This window comes from Periplaneta americana, chromosome 16 (genome assembly GCF_040183065.1).
Source record: "Periplaneta americana isolate PAMFEO1 chromosome 16, P.americana_PAMFEO1_priV1, whole genome shotgun sequence".
Lineage (NCBI taxonomy): Eukaryota > Metazoa > Arthropoda > Insecta > Blattodea > Blattidae > Periplaneta > Periplaneta americana.
Window position 1 is genome coordinate 167,560,920 of NC_091132.1, and position 20,779 is coordinate 167,581,698.

The 20,779-nt window shown below is 35.9% G+C and overlaps 1 protein-coding gene across 1 annotated transcript in view; it reads right to left on the reverse strand.

Moving 5' to 3' along the window:
• Nucleotides 1-5,803: 5,803 nt before the first annotated feature.
• The window catches only part of LOC138691429 (zinc finger protein 493-like), a 46,643-nt gene continuing 31,667 nt past the window's right edge, over nt 5,804-20,779 (reverse strand). The window contains exons 8-9 of the mRNA XM_069813355.1: nt 17,663-17,745; nt 5,804-8,418 (exon numbers count right to left, since the gene is read on the reverse strand). Coding sequence (XP_069669456.1) covers nt 7,281-8,418; nt 17,663-17,745 — 1,221 coding nt within the window. The 3' untranslated portion in view covers nt 5,804-7,280. The remainder of the gene's footprint in view (nt 8,419-17,662; nt 17,746-20,779) is intronic.

Sequence of the window (20,779 nt, forward strand, 5' to 3'; positions counted from 1 at the left end):
AGTGTTACAGTATAGCGTAGTGTTGGATCATTCCGGAAAAATAGCTCTATTTATTACAACGCCTACATCACTCAAGACACGTAGATACAAAAAAAAGGCCGTCTCTCACAGGGGTCCTCACACTCTCGCGCCAAGACATCTATATTACAACGCCGTAGCGATCTCTGATTGCTTCTTCTCATATACACGAGATTTGCAGCGGTGAATATCGGCGTTGTGGGTACATTGACTTTAATTGTTCGTCATGTAAAGCGATCGAATAAAAAATGGTTAAATTAAACACATATACTGCATAGGATTTAGGAGCTCGTTAATTTGCAACTTACATCTGGGGCAACTGCGATTTGATTTGCTGTCCAATGCTCTGGATTGACTCGATTTCAAATTGACAGAGATGATCGTCTTTCATTTAGAAAACAAACGAATGACGATAGCACAACATAACTGCGAAACATCGTGTGTGTAGATATATAATTTCTCACAAACAAATGATGAAACTTTAATTAATTATGTTACCAATCATGCTGACCTGTACGTCATGAGTTCCAAAAAATTCAAAGATACTTTTACATTGGTCAAAAAATTGATTTTTTAAATCACAGTGAAGCAAGTGACGCGGAGGGGTAAGAGATGAAAAACTCAAATCTTCTGAAACTGAAATAAACATTTATTGTAAAGGTAAAACAAAATACTGACATAAACAAAGCCATTATTCGGAAGAGGAAATCTGCCTGTAAACGTCTGAAATTAAAACATCTACACCTGGCTAGCTTCACTGTGGTGTTACCCCACCCCATACATTACAGCATGCTCGGACTCTTGGCGGATTGCTGTCCAGAAGATAATTGAGGCATTTCTGGTCCATTCCGTCGTATTCATTGACAGTGGCACTCCGAAGGCAATCCAGGGTTTGGGGCGGATTCCTACGTCGTCGCACTACTATCTTCAGTTGGTCCCAGGCAGGTTTAATAGGACTGATGTCTGGAGACATTGCAGGCCATTCCGTTCGATTGATTCCTACCTCTTGAATGAAGGTGTTTCAAAAGCAGGAGCGATGTGCCTGTGTATTGTAATCTTCAAAATTAAAATTATTTCCAAATTCTTGCCCGTATGGCTCAACAATGTGTTGGAGTATCCCATCCCGATATTGCACTGACGTCAAATTGTCCTCAATGGCGAAAAGTGGCGTCCAAAGTCCATACATGATACTAGTCCGAAACATTAAAGATTAGCCTCCCTGCTGGAATCGTGAAATTGAGTGCCTGAGATGCATGACCATACCCGGCTCTCTCTACATTATTCTCTGATGATTGTTAGGCATCAGACGTATTCTGTACTAGACTAGACTTTCCACACGCATTTTAGTGACTTTTTCAATGTATGAGTTTGGAAATGACGTTTCAGAGAGTTAGCCGTTACAAAAACTTCATTACAGATGTTATAATTAATAGACTCTCTGCTTAAGGGCCGAATTCATAGTCAACACTTATCGTAAGGAAACCCTTAAGCAGTTCCTTATAATCATTTCCAATTCATAAATCCCACTCAAGTGAACACTTATTCAAATAAGGTAGCTTGTCAGCTTACTCAAGTGTTTCCTCATATGCATTGTAATCAGCTGATTCAGTATACAATGGATGATGATTATGATTTAATTTAATTTATTGAGTTCTGTAATTAAAATGAAAATGAGTTTCGGCAAGCAAAAGATACATAAGAGATATGGAAAACCTTTCAGAGATGTATAATGATCAGGGAACGGATTTATATGGACTAAAAATATATGAAATATGTAAATATATATGTAGTTATTTTTACCAAAATATGGAATTAAATATGGATTTTTACCAAAATATGGAATTAAATATGGACTTAAAATTATAAAAAAATGACTATGTACGTTAAATATTGGTACATTTTAATCAAACTAAACAAAAAATATAATGGACGTACCTTATCTTCCAATGTAGTTTCAACAAAACACAATTTTTATTGTCTGTTACCATAACAATAGGTTACAAACATTTCTTTCAAGTGCTGAAAAGTGAATCTTCTTCTATTGTCTCTGAGGATAGATTTATACTGACTAAAAGAGCGTTCGACGTCACAAGAAGTAACTGGTACATAATTCAATTTCACAATGTCTGCTGGGGATAAGTCCAAGTTAATCTTCACTGTTGATTCACCACTCATCACAGCAACAACCTTTTGTAGTTCTTCATATCCAGGGTTTTTTTAAAGTACAGTGTCCACCTTAGCTCTTACTGCATCTGCAACTTTACCTCTACCACGATTCAGTTGTTCCACAGTACTATTTATAATTTCAAAACTTTCAGATAGTGAAAGGTGCCTATTTTGGAGACTTTTGAGCGTTTTTATGATGCATGAAAATGTATGCTGAATGTGAGCTAAGTCATTCTTCACACTTATGTCACAGGTAACTGTTTTCGCAGTATCAATTGAGACTGCATCTTCAGAGTCCAATGCAAGGAGAACATTGTTAATAGAGTCTATATGTTCGGCATAATATTCAACTGCTTCTAGCCATGTACCCCATCTAGTTAAAATTGGCTTTGGTGGCAATGGAATTTCAGGGTACATTTCTTTCAACACGTTAACTCTACTGGGAGCTTTGAGAAATACTTTTTTCACTGATGAAATCAACAAATCTACTTTAGGGAAATTGTCTCTGACCACTTCTGCCACACGATGAAATGCATGCGCCACACAAGTAAAATGAGTCAATTTAGGATATACAACAGATAATGCTTGTCCAGCTTTGACCATATAAGGGGCAGCATCGCTAATAAAGAATAACACATTATCGTACATAATACCCTTTGGCCACAGGATACCCATAGCTTCGTTGAACAGTTTAACTATAGTTTTGTTATTGCACTTTTCTAGAACATCACAATGTAAAAGAATTCGTTCAGAATATTGTTCACTTAACAAACCGATAACTACATTACCAACAAGTCTACCTTCTTTGTCGGGAGTCTCATCAATGGAAACCCAAATTGAACTATCTTTAATTCCATCTCTTATCTTCTGTATTGTCTCATCGTAGATGGATGGAGCATACGTCTTCCTAAGTGTTGACTCATCCGGGATTGTATGTTGAGTATATTTTTCAAGGAATTCCCTGAAGACCTTATTCTTTAGTTTGTAGAGAGGAATATCAGCAGAGATGAGAGAACGGCACAGGTCGATGTTAAACTCAGATCTTACATTCGATGTTGTTGGTTGTGTTAAAAACAATTGTCTCTGCTTGGAATTTAGTTGTTTGTTGGCCTGATGTTTACTAGTTGTAATGTGTTGTTGCACCAGGAACTTTTGTGTAGATGATACTGCACACTGACACAAATTACAAAATAATATTTTATTGTCAGTTGATAAACCATCTTCTTTAAATTCTGAAATGTAACTTGTTAGTTTTGATTTTAAATTGACTGAATGACGTACTTTTGGCATATTTACCGTCTTTATAGTATGATTTACAAAACTGAACCTATGTGTACTCTGACTGGCATTTAACTGTTGAGCTGCACAACTGAAGTCTGTTAAAAATTTTAAATTAAATTAATACAGTTTTGTAATTTACTTTCCCATTGTTGATAGGACTGCTAATTTTCAAATAACTCTGATGTTAAAGGGATTACTGAACATGTGTTTAAATCTCTATTGTTGAAATGTATTTTTAAAAGTTAATGGAATTTTGTTTTGTTTTATTGTTAAACCTAATATAATATGGACTGTTTTATATGAAATATGGAAAATATATGGAAATTAACAAAAATATGTACTAAACTCTAAAATATGGAAAAATATGGAAAATAAAAGTAGGATTTTTCAACCCTACACATTGTGAAACATAAAGATAATGCAAAATATAAATTATATTAGCTTTATAAGTAAATATGTATTTACATATAAATCCTTTCCCTGATAATGATCAACAATTTAAGAGGAGATATCGTTTCGACAAGAACACTGTTGTGAATATTCTGGTGTGTCTCATTTCAATTCACAATACAACCATGAGGCTTACCGATTTCGCCACTGCTGAAAGTACTGGTTGCTTTGAAATTTTATGATACAGCAGCATTTCAGGTAGATTTAAGAGGCATTTTTTTTTGAAAGGTATTCACATCCCAACAAAGTGTCATTTGCAATTTTGTTTGTATTCCACCCAAGGAATAAGCTTTTAAAATTTGCGTAATTAGGCCTATATCACTTCCACATTGTTTAGCATAAAAATAACTGAAACATAAATTAAAATCATTTACTTACAAGCGGAGTTCGCATTAAACTCAACTGCAATTATGTTCCATGTCAATTTCTTCTTTTGGAGAGAAAAATTATCAATTGCAATGAATTTAAATACTTTTATAGTCACAATCATGCCATGCTATGAAAAAAAAATTCACAACCTCGAGCGCGATTTCCTGTACTCCGGTCAGGCGCTCTACCAACTGAGCTATCGAGTTCATCTCACGCCAAAGGCTTGGAATCATTTTTTCATACTGGCGACTCTGTTATAGAGTACTGTCCATAGCGTCTGATCTAGTCAGCACTGCTTATGGTGGGAAGAAACATTACAAATGTAATCTTCATCTTAACATCGTAAGATGAAGATTAAATTATCAATTTTTTTTACTCTCGACGATATCTTCAAATTTCATAACCAGTTATCTTAGCTCACTACTTTCTTTTCTGTAAAATGCTTTCTGGATATCTTGTATAAATTTTTAGCTGTATATTCTCTACTTGTGTATTTATGCATGACAATAATGCCGATTTAACAATTTGAAGGCGCTGGAAAACAATTGAATGTAGGAAAGCTCGCACGTCTAGCCATGTTGCTATATTTCTTTCGATGTCAAGGGAATGCTCAGGGCATATGAATGAGTAGCGTCTCTGCAATACGATCTGAAATAAGTGCTAAGGAAATGCTCATTACTTAAGTGTTTCGTTATTCTATAAGTGACGACTATGAATTCGACCCTAAGTCACAAGCAATTGAAGTGTCAAGGTTGTAGCTGCAACACTGTGTTAATTCGTCTTGGTCACGAGCAATGGAGTCGTATTCTGGTGAGCGACTCTTTTCAACATTATTGGCATTTCTGCAATGAGAAGTTAACAATCTATACTACAAGTAAAGTCAAAATAAATTAGCATTGATAAGAAGAAAAAGTAATCGAATGAATCACATTTCAATGCTAGGTAGTAATGTACATTTTCGGTTTTCAGTCTCTGTAATATACAGTATGTTTCACGTGTATTTACCGTCACTTAGGGAACTTATTTCCGAAGACATTCTCAGCAAAAAATGTCATATACACATGTGTCCTAATGAAAATATTTTCACAGTTACACCAATTTGAAGTTGTTAGAAAAATACCTTTTTTTTCTTTACTTTTGAGGGTAAAAGAACAACGAGGGAAGTCAGACGGTATGCCGCTGGTATGGAATACCGCCAGTGGTTTCTATCCCTAGAAAACATACCGTTATTGAAAAATGACATAACGTCACTCAAAAAATGTGATCCGTAAAAATTTGTTTATATATTTCTTCACAGCAAAGAGTACCATCCAAGGGAGTAAAACAGAGAGAGGAGTTTCCGGTGGGAAGATTGTCAAGTTTGTTGCTTTGTTGCCCGATAACCAGAAGCGTTAAACGTTTCAATGGAATTTTCTAATTGGTGCTAGTGGGAAAAACACAGCTGTATACGATATATATCTCGTAGATATTAGAAAACCAAACAGAAAAAAAATTGTCGCTATATTTCTTTTGAGACGAGAGCCTGATTTATGAGTCGTTTGTATTTTTATGTTATTTAATTAAATCAATAAAAGAAAATTCTATCAGAACAAGTATTATTTTATTTATACTTGTTCTGTCGAAAGTTTCACTTATTATGTTAAGCAACATAAACACACAAAAATAATATTCATCTTTCACAACCCTTATAATTTGATCAACAAAATCACAAATATGGCGCTTAAATGTTCAAATTTTAAGATTCACAGCCAGACCAACAGAAGCGCGCTATTGTTAACTTAACTCAAGATCTGCTTAAAATCAAGTTTTCGATGAGAAAGTGATTTGGGTCAATTAATTGACTGCGTTGTCAATCAATAAAATGCACAATAATGGTGTGTAATATTGAAAAAAATTGTAATGCAGGCACAGATTTGTTTCGAGATAACTTCTATTCATAAATATTTAAAAATTACCAGTTAAGGATAGCAGTTATAAAAAAAATTGTATTAGTGCAAAACATTTTTTGAGCTGTGGGCAAAATTCGCTGGAAATAGAGGATGTAAAATTAAAAGAAAACATTTATTGTGAACGTCATGACCAAAAATGTACAGCATTTGGTATAAATATCTTTCTTTTGTTTGAACATATGCCAACGAAAGCTGAATTCTAGTCTTTCACCAATTTCTTGCAATTAAAAATTACAAATGTCAAGCACTGTTCTTCAGTATGAAGGGATGAGAGTAAGAGAAACCAAAGACACATTTGCAAAAAAAAAAAAAAATCTGTGGGAGTTCATTTTTTACATTTGTTGAAAAAAAAACCAGTAATATATTGTAAAAATTACTCAATAAATGACGTATGTATACGCAGGAGAAATAATCTTTAAAACGTACTGATGTAAACATTTTTTGGGTGGATTATGACTATCACTCTCACCCCTCCAATGTAATTTAGGAAGAAATAAAGTTCTGAATGTTTTTCGGGATATTCTGCCGCATATCCTGGATGTGAATTAAGATTTCTGATGAGAGGCGATAGAATCCAAGATAGAAAATACCATATATAAAATTATTATCCTCAATCGATACGGCTCAAGGCTTGGTCGCATAGACTTTGTCTTGCAACTTGATTATAATAATAATAATAATAATAATAATAATAATAATAATATTATTATTATTATTATTATATCCATTAGATTGTTTAAGATAAGGTGTGTAAATTCCTATGTTAATGATTGTTGGAAGCTGCCTGGTAATAATACATCAATATTGTAAATTATATCCTATTAAAACAATTATATTTTGTGGAAGGGGATAGAATTTATCTCTGGCAGGGATGTTAATATGAATTTATGTCAGGAGATAATTATCGAACGGGGAAATCCCCCCTATCCCGACCCCCCTTAATTCTGACACTGTTCATATCCCTTCCCATCTTTGCATGAACCAACTAGACGCGTACATAAATTTTCTCTATGCTCATAAATAATTTACACAAACATTCCTTACAAATCATCTTTGTCCTGAATGAAGACGTATATGATTTAATAGGTTATGCTTAAGTGAGAAACATTTTCCACAGTAATCACACTTGAAAGGCCTTTCGCCCGTATGTACGACTAAATGGGTTTTCAGATTTGAAGATGTGGAATAATTTTTTTCACAAACATCGCATTTATATTCTCTCTCGCCTGAATGCATTCGGGAATGGTTTTTTAGCTGTTTCGATAGTGAGAAAGACTTTGCACAGACATCACATTTATATGGCCTCTCTGTCATGTGTGAGCCCGCGTGATACTTTAAACTACTCAACCGATTGAAAGACTTTCCACAAACATCGCATTTGAATGGGCTCTCCCCTGTGTGTGTGAGGGAGTGATCTTTGAGATTTCCCGATACTTTGAAACACTTTCCACAGACATCGCACTTGAATGGCCTCTCTTCTGTGTGTATCCGGGAGTGCTCTTCTAATTGTCCTGTTTCTGGGAAACACTTTCCACAGACATCACATCTGTAAGGCCTCATCTTTGTGTGTATGCGGTAGTGACGTGTAAAACATCCCGAATTTGAAAAACTCTTTCCACAGACATCGCATTTGAACGGCCTCTCTCCTGTGTGAATGCGGTAGTGCTGTTTTAATGTAACTGATTCTGAGAGACACTTTCCACACAGATCGCATTTGAATGGTCTCTCTCCTGTGTGTATGCGGTAGTGCCGTTTTAATTTAGCTGATTCTGAGAAACACTTTCCACATACATCGCATTTCAATGGCCTCTCTCCTGTGTGTATGGGGTAGTGCATTTTTAATGTAGCTGATTCTGAGAAACACTTTCCACAGACATCGCATTTGAATGGCCTCTCTCCTGTGTGTACGCGGTAGTGCCGTTTAAAATTCGTTGATCGTGAGAAACACTTTCCACAGACATCGCATTTTAGGGACTTTTTCAATGTATGAGTCTGTAAATGTCGTGTCAGAGATTCAGCCGTTACAAAATCCTCATTACAGATGTTACACTTATTAGAATGAAGGCTTAAGTCACATGCAATCGAACTGTCAAGTTTGTAGTTGCAACACTGTTTCAATTCGTCTTGATCACGAGCATTGGAGTCGGATTCTGATGAGCGACTATTTTCAACAATATTGGCATTTCTGAAATGGCAAATTAACAATCGATACAACTCGTAAAATCAAAATAAATAATCATTCTATGAAGAAAGAGAAATCGAATGAATGACATTTGAATAATACCTATTAAAAGTACAGAGCGTTCGCCTACGGGTGGGGCCAGGAAAGGGGCCTGCCTGAGGTGTCGCTGGCGGGAATCGTCTATCCGTAAGCTTCCGCTTTCTATACTATACTCTGTAGAGATTTAACTTTAAAAGTTTAGCAGCAGTAAAGACTGATGTTTTTGAAACACTAACTTCCTATGAAGCTCGTCTTAGAGATTTATTAGGAGAGGATGTAAATGATGCACTGATTTCATCAATTTTTTCTCCCGTCAGTACTCTTCGTTTTCGCTTAGGAATTCTAGCATTTATCGACCATGTTGTCCTTCATTTGTTAACAAGACGTCTAATAGTTTTTGTACCTTGAATTGGAGCACTCGAATATTTCACTTCAAATTGCCTACGCACTTCTCTACATGACTCTTTGTTCACATATACATCATACATCAAAACTCTTTGTTCAAGCGTGAATTTTGCGTTTTGCATTGTTAACAAATTTTACACGCACGCTGAATATTTAAGCAACTGCGTCAAAAAACTGCACTGTACGTGTTAAATACTGCAACATCTGGCTCACAACTGATAACTTGTCGACCTTGATGTCTTTGATTGTCGAGCGTGTCTCAAGAACTGCGCACACAAAGTGGCGTATCAGTACAGGCCGCTTTTCTGGCCTCACCCATAGGCGAACTCTCTGTACATCTTCAGTTTTTACTTTCTGCTGTACACAGAGTGAGTCATGAGGATTTACAACCATTTACGGAGCTTATTTCCGAAGACATTCTGAGCAAAAAATATCAGGTAAAGAAGTGTCCTAACATCAATATTTTCAGAGTTACACCAATTTCAATTTCTTAATAAAATACCAGTTTTCTTTAGTTTTTAGGGTTAGAAATAAATACAAACAGAGACTGAATTATTTAGAAGTATCATTCGTTAGTTGGCTACTGTTGTGAAGCTAAATACGCGCAAATCAACATAAAAACACATCACACCCAGCACAAAAGACAAAAACCACAGCACAAAGAACATACATACAAAACAACATTAAACTACTTCACTAAACAAAAAATCAACACAACAAAAATGCATACAAACTATACTTACAATTAGCACACTCTACACCACACGGAACTTGAAGAGGTAACACACACAAACAAAGTAATAACAGAAATAAGCCAGAAAATAAAAACTAAAACACAACAATAAACTAGCTATACTAAGGACACAACAAACAACACAACACGAAACACAAATTCCACCCAAGAATATTCAACACAACCAAAATAAATATTCAACCACAATGAAACCAAACTACTAGAAAAAGGATTAAGACACAACACACACCAAAACAATACAGGTACAAAACAACAAACACAAAACATCATAAACATAGAAACAGCAATACAAAACACACAGTCAACATCAAGAATACATAAGACAAGACATAATAAGAAACAAACAAAATAAACAAACACACAAGAACACAAAACAATAAACATCTTGCGGACAAAACAACAAGAACTTTCATCGAAGCAGATAAAGGAAATTGCACGGTAATTGTACACAAACAAGACCTACACAACAAAATAGAAACATATTTCAAGGAAAACAACATCAAAGAACTCAAAAACGATCCCACCACACAATACCACAACATAGTAAAAACACAATAAACAAAAACAAACACACAATTCCAAGCAACATGAAACAACAACTAAAACCAATCAAACCAGAAGCACCAAAACTAAACGCACTACCAAACATACATAAAGAAAACATACCCATCAGACCATTAGTCAATCATCGGAATGCACCAACACACAAACTAGCCACATACATGGACAAAATCAGAAGAAGCAACATAAAATTAGAAAAACAAACAAATAATTTTTTTCTTCTTGTTGCATACCCAATGGTTATTTATGACTTGTCATTTGCAATCATTAAAATTATATAATTGTAACTTTTCATTGAAATCTTTTCGTTTGACTGGCAATTGTTTTTAGGAGAACCAGATTTAAGGAATACATTTGAAATGGAATTTGTTACAATGAAGCTTGAATTTTGAACTCGATATTCAATAAACTATAGTACTAAAAAATTCGATAGCGCGAATGTGTTTGGAGGCAATCCACCTAGAACAATTCCAGCCCTAAAACAACATATATAAAAACTCGTTGCAATACCTGTGAATAAGGTAAGACGGTTTATGCAATAGTTCGTGGCCAGAATCGAAGAATGCGTGTGTTTCAATGGAGGTCGCTTGGCTGACGTAATTTTAACAAATATTTTTTTTCTTCTTGTTGCATACCTAATGGTTATTTATGACTTGTCATTTCCAATCATTAAAATTATATAATAGTAACTTTTCATTGAAATCTTTTCGTTTGACTGGCAATTGTTTTTAGGAGAACCAGATTTAAGGAATATCCTGGTCTTAAGGAATACATTTGAACTGGAATTTGTTACAATGAAGCCTGGATTTTGAACTCGATATTCAATAAACTATAGTACTATAAAATTCGATAGCGCATATCAATAGACAAAAATGTGGCACTATGTAGAGCTGAGACGAGATTTTATGGCACCAACCTGCGCGAAGTTTTAAATTGCCGGCCAGCAGGGTAGAGGAGTGGGGGTTGTTTGGGTTACGGTTCTCAAGCTCAGAGCGGCAGGCATATCCGTTTCATCTCTTTCTAAAAACATTCGTCTTACCTTAGTATCACTACTTTCCTACTCAGGAGTCCGAAGGTATCTAATGGAATTACGTCCGCTATTCCATCTTTATATTTTTATTCTCCATCCGAATCAGACGACTGATCTGTGCTGGAATCAGATGTCCCTAAGTTTATGGAAATGTTCTCTAAAATACTGTCCACCATGTGCTCACTTTCAATGTAATTGTTCTTTACTTTCTTCACATAATCATACACTGATATCCATTCTTGGAAGAAGCAATTACAGAGTCGGCCTCTGCTTATATGTAGTGTAGAAATTATAGAGGAGTCTTCTTATGACTTCCTCATCAAAACTGTCTGCAGCTGCAACAATCTTCTTCTTAGGCTGTAATTTTTCCGCACTGGAGAAAGAATCTCCTATCCCTGCCTCAATATTTTTCCCTTCTTTCCTGATTCTTGCCAAGGTTCGCTTTGAAATACCAGTGGCAGCCAGTACTCTTGCACACATGCTTTTCAATGGAATTGATATTCCATTTACATACTCTTCTGACTTGAATTACCATACGTTGTATGCTATTTCATGTCCTTGACTATGAACTACTCTATGATTTCACACATACCATAATGAGGGCGCTCAGAAGGACAATGTTTTCAGTATTAGCAATAGCGGTAGTAGCAGAACGATCTGAACACTCTGAATGCTAGTAACAAACTAACCCAACACCCCTCCAGTTGAGTGTGAGGGCGAGTCCAAGCAAACGGAATAAAATGCGTCCCTCGCGCTGGTGCCATAACTTCTTGTCCGGGCTCTAGCGGCGTTATTCTTTATTGTCTTGCATTGAGTTGATTTCACAGAGTGCTTGCTTTGTTCTCGTGAGTTGTGTGGATCCTGTTCCCAAGAATCTTTTGTTAGTTTATGCTGTTTATGCATTGTAACAATGACGACTAATTTAATAAAATTAACTATCGGGCAGAAGGTATTGTGAATTTTATTAGTTACAACAATGTAATTTATTCGTCACAACAGTAATTCCTTTCTACAATTCACCTTAAACGCTCTCGTCAACAATTGGATCCTCACTCAACAAAGTATTCGTTATAGCTTTCCACCGACGACAAGGACAATTTACTTGGACTATTACGCACAACAATGAACTGTTAATCTTAACTAGTATTTACAAAGCACTATTTACAAATCAGAACTACCAGTTCTCAGTTCACAGTTCTTCTATCTCAGTCACTCGAGTTCACAGTATCTCGAACCACAGACCTTCAGAGACAGTTCACTGTACTCGAACTCGGGTCCCTCCAACTGCGGTCCACTGCACTCGAACTCAGGTCCCTCCAACTGCGGTCCACTGCACTCGAACTCAGGCCTTCGGATGCTGACGCAGATGCGGACGCACACTCGAGTCGAACTCCGGTACACAAGACTGGCTTCCTTGCTCTGGCTTTCTCACTGACTGAATAACTGAAAACTCTGAAACTCTAGTTCGCTGGCGCCTGCTCTTTTATAGCAAAATCATAGTTGCGAGAACCTTCTACAGGTGTGTAGAGAATTATCTCGATATCTCTACATCGACAGGCTTCTGGAATATTCGGGAAGGTCGTTCCACATTCACTGCGTTAAATAGCAGCTGCGCGCGCAGACTCGTCGCGTTGACGTAATACACCCTCTCTCTTCTCTCCACCGCGCGACGTCACTCAATGTTCCGTGGAGCCTGTGCGATCTGCTTTCTTGCGGGACGCTGGTCGTGAGTTCGATTCTCACGTCGCTGTCACAGTATATAATAAGGGATGTGAAAGCTAAGCCCCAAATAACACAATCGAATTTAGGAAAAGAGCGTTGTTGGCCAATTGGGGAATAATCGAAAAATAAGAAGAAAGTTTGAATGACAAAATTCAGTATTTTTTGTGTTGTTGCAAAGAGAGAAATATTCGTAATTCAACATTTGAAGAGTTAGAAATTGTTATAATGAAATCTATTGTAAATTATAATTGTAGCCCTCATTAAATTATTGTAAGGTTTGGCATAGGATACATACACATGTAGTACAAGTTATTTCAGCCAGAGAATCGCTTAAGGGGATTGTAAAATATATTGTATATGATTTCAGTACCAACACAAAGGTTCTTCCAAGTCACTGATCTGAAGTAGTAGATCTAGTCACAAATGTTTCAACCGGAATGCACTATTTCCGGGCTATTCCATCTCAAATCGACCGAAATATAGAGAAAATTGATCTTCTAATTTTTAAATACAATGAAACTTTTTCTATCCGTTGACAACTGTGACACAATGCTTTGTGCAAAGTTTGAGACATTAGATCTTCATACTGTTTAAATTAAAAATATTTAAATTTATCGTATTTTCATAAAATTAGCAACTTTAAACTGCTGTGGCTTTGAAATACTTTCACCCAATGATCAAAATCATGGTTTATTTTGATGCTGAGAAATTATAGTTTATATTGACATGTAAACAGTTTTTCTTACTTTTTATGGAAATGGAGAAATTTAGATTTTTCTTCATTAAGATGCCTTTGCCCACGAAAAAAAAATATCTTTAAAATATATGGTTAGATTCCGCATTGAAAGTACAAATAAACATATTTTTTACTGGTGCACCGTTGATAAGAAAGTATTAAAATATCAAATAAGGAAATTACATAGTACGCGCGTGAGCTAACCAGCTGACTGTGAGGCGGGAGCTAGCCGTGGGAAGCAAGGCCAGGAGACATAAACACGTAACTTATCGTCTGGTAGCGCATAGCTGGGCTAGCTTTATCACAGGTTTTCATAAACACAGCAGTAAAATGATGTCCAATGCTCGCTTATCTTCAGCTCTCGGCCAGTGCGTGCAGTACTGCGCCGTTAAAGTCCAGGCGTGTGAAAATAATTTAGTTAATACCCTCGAAACTTATTGCCATGACACTAAGCAAACAATGCCGAATCCCTCTTGATAATCTAAGGTTTTTTTCTCAATATTTTCTTACATTTTACAAATGGGCAAACAGCCTAAAAATAAGTAAAATCAGATTATCTCTGTCTCTGTATATAATAAAAATAAGGATTACTTCTTAACATAACCTACCAAATGTCAGCTTCAAAATGAGCTCTCGTTCAATGTTCTGCAGTAAATGGTTCCAGAGTTCTGAGTGCTGAAAGAGGCTTGTTTTTCTAAAATACGCTAAATTTGTCGCTCAATATTACGAAAACCGTTTGACTTTCGATAGTATATTTTTGAAAACGCACTCTCCTCAGCACCTTGTATAAATAGGGAAAAAATTATAGTATTAAAAAAATGCGAGGTTTTTTACTGATCGATTTCATATGGAATAGCCCTTCTATTCTATGACTACAGAAACAATTTCCCAAAAAGATTGGGCTCCTCCCCGTTATGCTTGGGATATTCGAAGTGTTTCCTGATTGGTCACACAGGTCCAACTGCTTGGCTGTCATCTTCTTCTTACCAGTGATTCAAGACGGCACTCATACAGTTGGATCCCGGCCACATAGTCACTCGTAATGAGTACACCTCTGACATATTGGGTCGATTTCTAAAACGAGGTCTAGACTACGGCCATGGTTATAATCCTCGTTTGGACTTATAAAACGAGATCTTTTTCATTTCTCTGAGCCATGGCTCAAAACCATGGTCTGAAGCAGAGACCACGGCTGAGGTAGATTTAAAACCTCGGCTTCATGTGTACAAGATGGAGGAAGACGATCAGCTGGGTGATTATAGAAGGAAAATTTGTGTCTACGGGTATTATATCCCCGGATTAGAGTGATGAGGGACAGGAATAATCCTTTGTAACTATATAACGACGATAATTTCAGGCAAACATTTCGATTTTCGAAGGAATCAAAGCAAAATTTAGCAAGAATGCTTAATAATAATCTGCAACGAAATGCAAAGAGGCAGCACGTTGACCATGTTTTACACGTTCTTGTTGCTTTGAGGGAAGTAAGATATAATATTTTATATTAATTATACCTTTATGTCTATAAGATGATATAACTTAATTTTTAGCCTTTATAGTAGTTTTGGACATTATATTTAATACTCGAAAATGACGTGAGCATACAGGAATATGAAGCAAACGTGATTTTGTTTTATTTTAAGTTTTATGATACTAGGGCTTTCAACGTAGTAGGCCCTATTATATATGAAAATAGAACCACACTACATTTTAGTTTCAATTTAAATTTTAATCCAGTTAATATTTAGGTTATTAATTCCTTAGAACCGGGTTTTCAGGTAGTTAATGTTAGTAGTAGTTATGAACAAATGATAAAAAACAACATAAATGGTCGATTTGTGTTAATTACTTGGATAATTTCATTCTGGTACCTAAAAATCCGATCCCTATTAAATACTAAGTAATGCTAGTATTTTAACGCATATATATTCTGTAAATTAGTAGACATAACAATAACTTAGCTGAGAACAAAAGAATGTGAGTTACTGCAATTCAATAAAAATATTAATCCCGATTTTCATTTCTTTCTAATATCGACGTTTACAGGAATAAAAATCGATTCTTCGCTGCGTTGCCATATTTAAAACCCTCGAACCTCGGTTTCTTTTCAAGTCGCGTCTCGACTTTGTTTTAGAAATCGCATAAGGATTCAGACCTTGATCAGGGTTTAAAAGCCGAGGTTTGGAACTACGATTTCGTCCGTGTTTTAGCAATCGACCCAATGTATTGGACATTGTGCCACTGTCACATATTCTATGACACAGTACATGAGGGGAAAACTGAGAGATAGAACTTAAACCTTAAACTGAGGGGATTCAATCCAGCACTACAACAGAAAACCAGTGTGGCTAAGAGGGTAATGAGTCAGCATGTAGAGCTGAAAAGCTGGGTTCGAGTCCCGATGCCGGAGAGAATTTTTCTCTGTTCTATCCATCATTCATCTTGTTTAGATATCTGCAAAACTTTTTTATAACATGCACCCAAATTTCATATTAACATTAATGATAGACAGTACTTTCTCACCTTCAGGAAACCCAGTTTAAGGTATAAAATGATTTTAAGGAATATACAGTATTTGAAGTGGATTTTTTGACAATAAAGCCCGAAATACAGACTCGACATAGAATAAACTACAGTACCAGCAATTTCGATAGCAAATCCCAATGAGACAGTAATGTGGCGCCATGTGGTGGCGGTATTCTTTATTATTCTTTAAGAACCTGCATACAGTTGCTTTCAGAGGGTGGCTGCTTTGCTTGCTTTGTTCTTGCTAGTTGTGTGGATGCAGTTTCAAAGTTTCTTTTATTAGTTTATGCTGTTTCTGTTAACTCACAGACAGAAAGTATAACTAATACGATTGTTGAGGCTAATCCTCAAGTAACATTATCTTATATGGTAAGAAAGTATGGTTGGCTAACTAGGGACCAATCAAAAAACACAGAAGAAATTTTGAATGGCGAGTTTCAGCATGGTTTGGCTTGATGCAAACGGAAAAAACATTCCTAATTACCTCAAAGCTAGACTAGTTACAAAATATTATAATTATATTTATTGTAAATTTAATAATAGTTTTAGCTCTAACTGAATGACTATAATATTTGGAGTACAACACACAGAATATGTAATTCTAGTTCTTTTTGCCAGACATTCGCTAAACAGCGGTTATAATATATATCGTATGCCATTACAGTAACAATTTACAATATCTTTCAAGTAACTGATCACTAGAAGTCGAAATGTAATCAGAAATGTGTCCGCCAGAATACGCATGACTACAGAAACAATTTTCCAACACGCTGGGGTTCCCCCCGACTATGCAGAGAATACTTGAAGTGTTTCCTAACAGGTGTATCTGTATTGAAGCCTAATTGTTTGGCCACCACGATCTCCAGACTTAACTCCCCTGGATTTCCTTTTATGGAGATTTGTGAAGGGTCTTGTGTTTGCAGATTAACCTCACACTGTCCCAGAATTGGTGAAAAGGATTGTGCAAACACTATAGACGGTTACTGGAGAAATGCTTTCGAGAGTGCAGGAGATGGTCCGTCACGTGCATTCATGGATTCTTCGCAGCGGGAGGCATGTTAAGAACTGTGAGCCATAATTAGTGTGTCAGGTCAATGTAATTTATCTTAATTTGTGGCTTTTCATCCTAACCATAAGTTTTAAATTTCATAGCCATAGTTTCTGTCATCTATACAAAGAAAAGTGGAGACCTCTGGCCGACAAATGTGTAACCATATCGAGTGTACAGCAGAGGGAAAGGTTCTTATTAGCAGAGTGCTAGAACACTAACAAAAATCGCAAAAGTCAGTCAATTTTTCGCGGGTTCAGTTCTATATATGAAAGACTCGGTATATTGAGGCGTCCATATGGATAAGCAAATCCATATATTACATAAAAGACTGTATTACACACCCGAACATTTACATCCTACACGATCATTAATAGAAGCTGTTAAAGATTGAAAGAAGAACCGAAACAAGCACATTACACTCACCTCTCAAGCAAAACTTCATCCTCCTCTGAAGATATTTCCACTTTCCCTTCCTGCTCAACTTTGTCCAGATCAAACGAATCTTCCTGGAAAGACGAACAAAATAATGAAGGCAACTTTAGTTGACCAAGTAGGTGATTTGTTTCCTATGTCACACATGAACTTCCTAACGAGTCTTGATTTGCATAATACACGTCACTGTTCGTTAACAGAAAAACCACAATTTAAGTCACACAGAGTTAGTGTGCACTCAATGTTGGTTGCTTGACGATTGTCAGCCCACTTTGAGGTCTGTGGATATAGAGGGAAAAATTGGATCGGTGTCTGGTAGAGTTCCCGGGTAGCTCAGTTGGGAGAGCGTTGGTACGTTTAACCAAAGGTCCCGGGTTCGAACAATTTTTCCCTTGAAATTATTCGAATCAACTTCGCAGGGAGTTATACCTGAAATCTTGATTTGCATAATACACGTCACTGTTCGTTAACAGAAAAACCACAATTTAAGTCACACAGAGTTAGTGTGCACTCAATGTTGGTTGCTTGACGATTGTCAGCCCACTTTGAGGTCTGTGGATATAGAGAGAAAAATTGGATCGGTGTCTGGTAGAGTTCCCGGGTAGCTCAGTTGGGAGAGCGTTGGTCCGTTTAACCAAAGGTCCCGGGTTCGATACCCGGCCCCGGAACAATTTTTCCCTTGAAATTATTCGAGTCCAATCAAATTTTTCAGTAAGGTAGTAATGACTTTTATAGAAAACAGAAGTCTTTTCTCCAAACAGTTTTCATTTCCATCCGTCATATATATATATATATATATATATATATATATATATATATATATATATATATATATCCTTACATTCAGGCTATTTCCCTATACTGCAAATGCACTGGAATCAAAGTTTGAACATTGAAAATATGTGCACATGTAGAAAAGACCTGCAGTTTACGCGACCACATTTTCCTACAAAATTTGAGGTAAATATACAGAAAATTGATAAAGATTTAAGAATTAATATATTTCCCTGATATACTATTGTTGAAAAATTTATTTCTCCGAAAGCAACGTCTGTAACAAGATTTCTTCTTTTTCGAATAATATACCAGAACACAATCGTTTCCCTCGACACATCCGAACTAGACAAACTGAAAGATACTATAAAACATGACTAATATAGATTGTTATAACGGATTTAGAAGATGCAGAATTCGAAACTGATTGAGATATGAAACATGACATATGTTGTCAATCTAGCAGATTGTTAGATATTTAAATATACGGAATCCATAGCAGATTAAAAATCTTATTTTAGATTAAACTTTATACCAAACGCAGTAAATCCAGACTTTATAATTATAATAATAGTAGCAATAGTAACAATAAAAATAATAATAATTATTATTATAAACCATAATAAAAATATTAATAATTATTATTATCATCTCATTATTATTATTATTATTATTATTATTATTATTATTATTATTATTATTATTATTCATACTGTAAAATATTATTGTTCTTACTCCCAATATTTTTTTAAGCATTATAAGCAATGAGAATGCATCACTGCCAGTAACCTGTGCATCCAATCCTATCCAACACTGTTTCAGTCATCATGAATTTCTAACGTTTGTAGGTCCTGCTTCACATTGTCAAATTGTATAAGCCAACGATTATTTTCTTATGATTGAAGACCTCCCAAGCACAAGGGCGTAGCCAACGGTTCTATAATACTAGTTTCAAGAGGTAGGAAAATAATTTCAAGGCAAGTTTCGTAGTAAACCAATTTGACTAACCAACGGTATAGATATATTCCGCAATTAAGTGCAATCTTAAATTATTATAAATAAATGCTCCAAAACTGTGGAGGAAATTAAACACAGAATAAATATGGGAAATGCGTGTTATTATTCGCTTGTTAAGGTTTTGTCATCTAGTCTTACTTACTTTTAAGGAACCCGGAGGTTCAATGCCGCCCTCACATAAGCCCGCCATTGGTCCCTGTCCTGAGCAAGATTAATCCAGTCTCTACCATAATATCCCACCTCCCTCAAATCCATTTTAATATTATTTTCCCATTTACGTCTCGGCCTCCCCAAAGGTCTTTCTCCCTCCGGGCTCCCAACTAACACTCTATATGCATTTCTGGATTCGCCCATACGTGCTACATGCCCTGCACATCTCAAACGTCTGGATTTAATGTTCCTAATTATGTCAGGTGAAGAATACAATGCGTGCAGTTCTGTGTTGTGTGACTCTCTCCATTCTCCTCTAACTTCATCCCTCTTAGCCCCAAATATTTTCCTAAGCACCTTATTCTCAAACACCCTTAACCTGTGTTCCTCTCTCAAAGTGAGAGTCCAAGTTTCACAACCATACAGAACAACCAGTAATATAGCTCTTTTATAAATTCTAACTTTCAGATTTTTCGACAGCAGACTAAATGATAAAAGTTTCTCAACCGAATAATAACAGGCATTCCCATATTTATTCTGTGTTTAATTTCTTCCCAAGTATCATTTATATTTGTTACTGTTGCTCCCAGATATTTGAACTCTTTCCCATCTCTTCAAAAGCTAAACTTTCAATTTTCATATTTCCATTTCGTACAATATTCTCGTCACGAGACATAACCATATACTTTGTCTTTTCGGGATCTACTTCCAAACCTATTTCTTTACTTGCTTCCAGTAAAATTCCCGTGTTTTCCCTAATCGTTTGTGGATTTTCTCCTAACATATTCACGTCATCCATATAGACAAGCAGCTGATGTAACCCGTTCAATTCCAAACCCTCTCTGTTATCCTGGACTTTCCTAATAGCATATTCTAGAGCATGCTGCTGTCAAAAAATCTGAAGGTTAGAATTTATAAAGTAGTTATGTTACAGTTGTTCTCTATGGTTGTGAAACTTGGACTCTCACAATGAGAGAGGAACAGAGATTAAGTGTGTTTGAGAATAAGGTGTTTACAAAAATATTTGGGGCTAAGAGGGATGAAGTTACAGGAGAATGGAGAAAGTTACACAACACAGAACTGCACGCATTGTATTCTTCACCTGAGAATTAGAAACATTAAATCCAGACGTTTGAGATGGGCAAGGCATGTACCACGTGTGGGCGC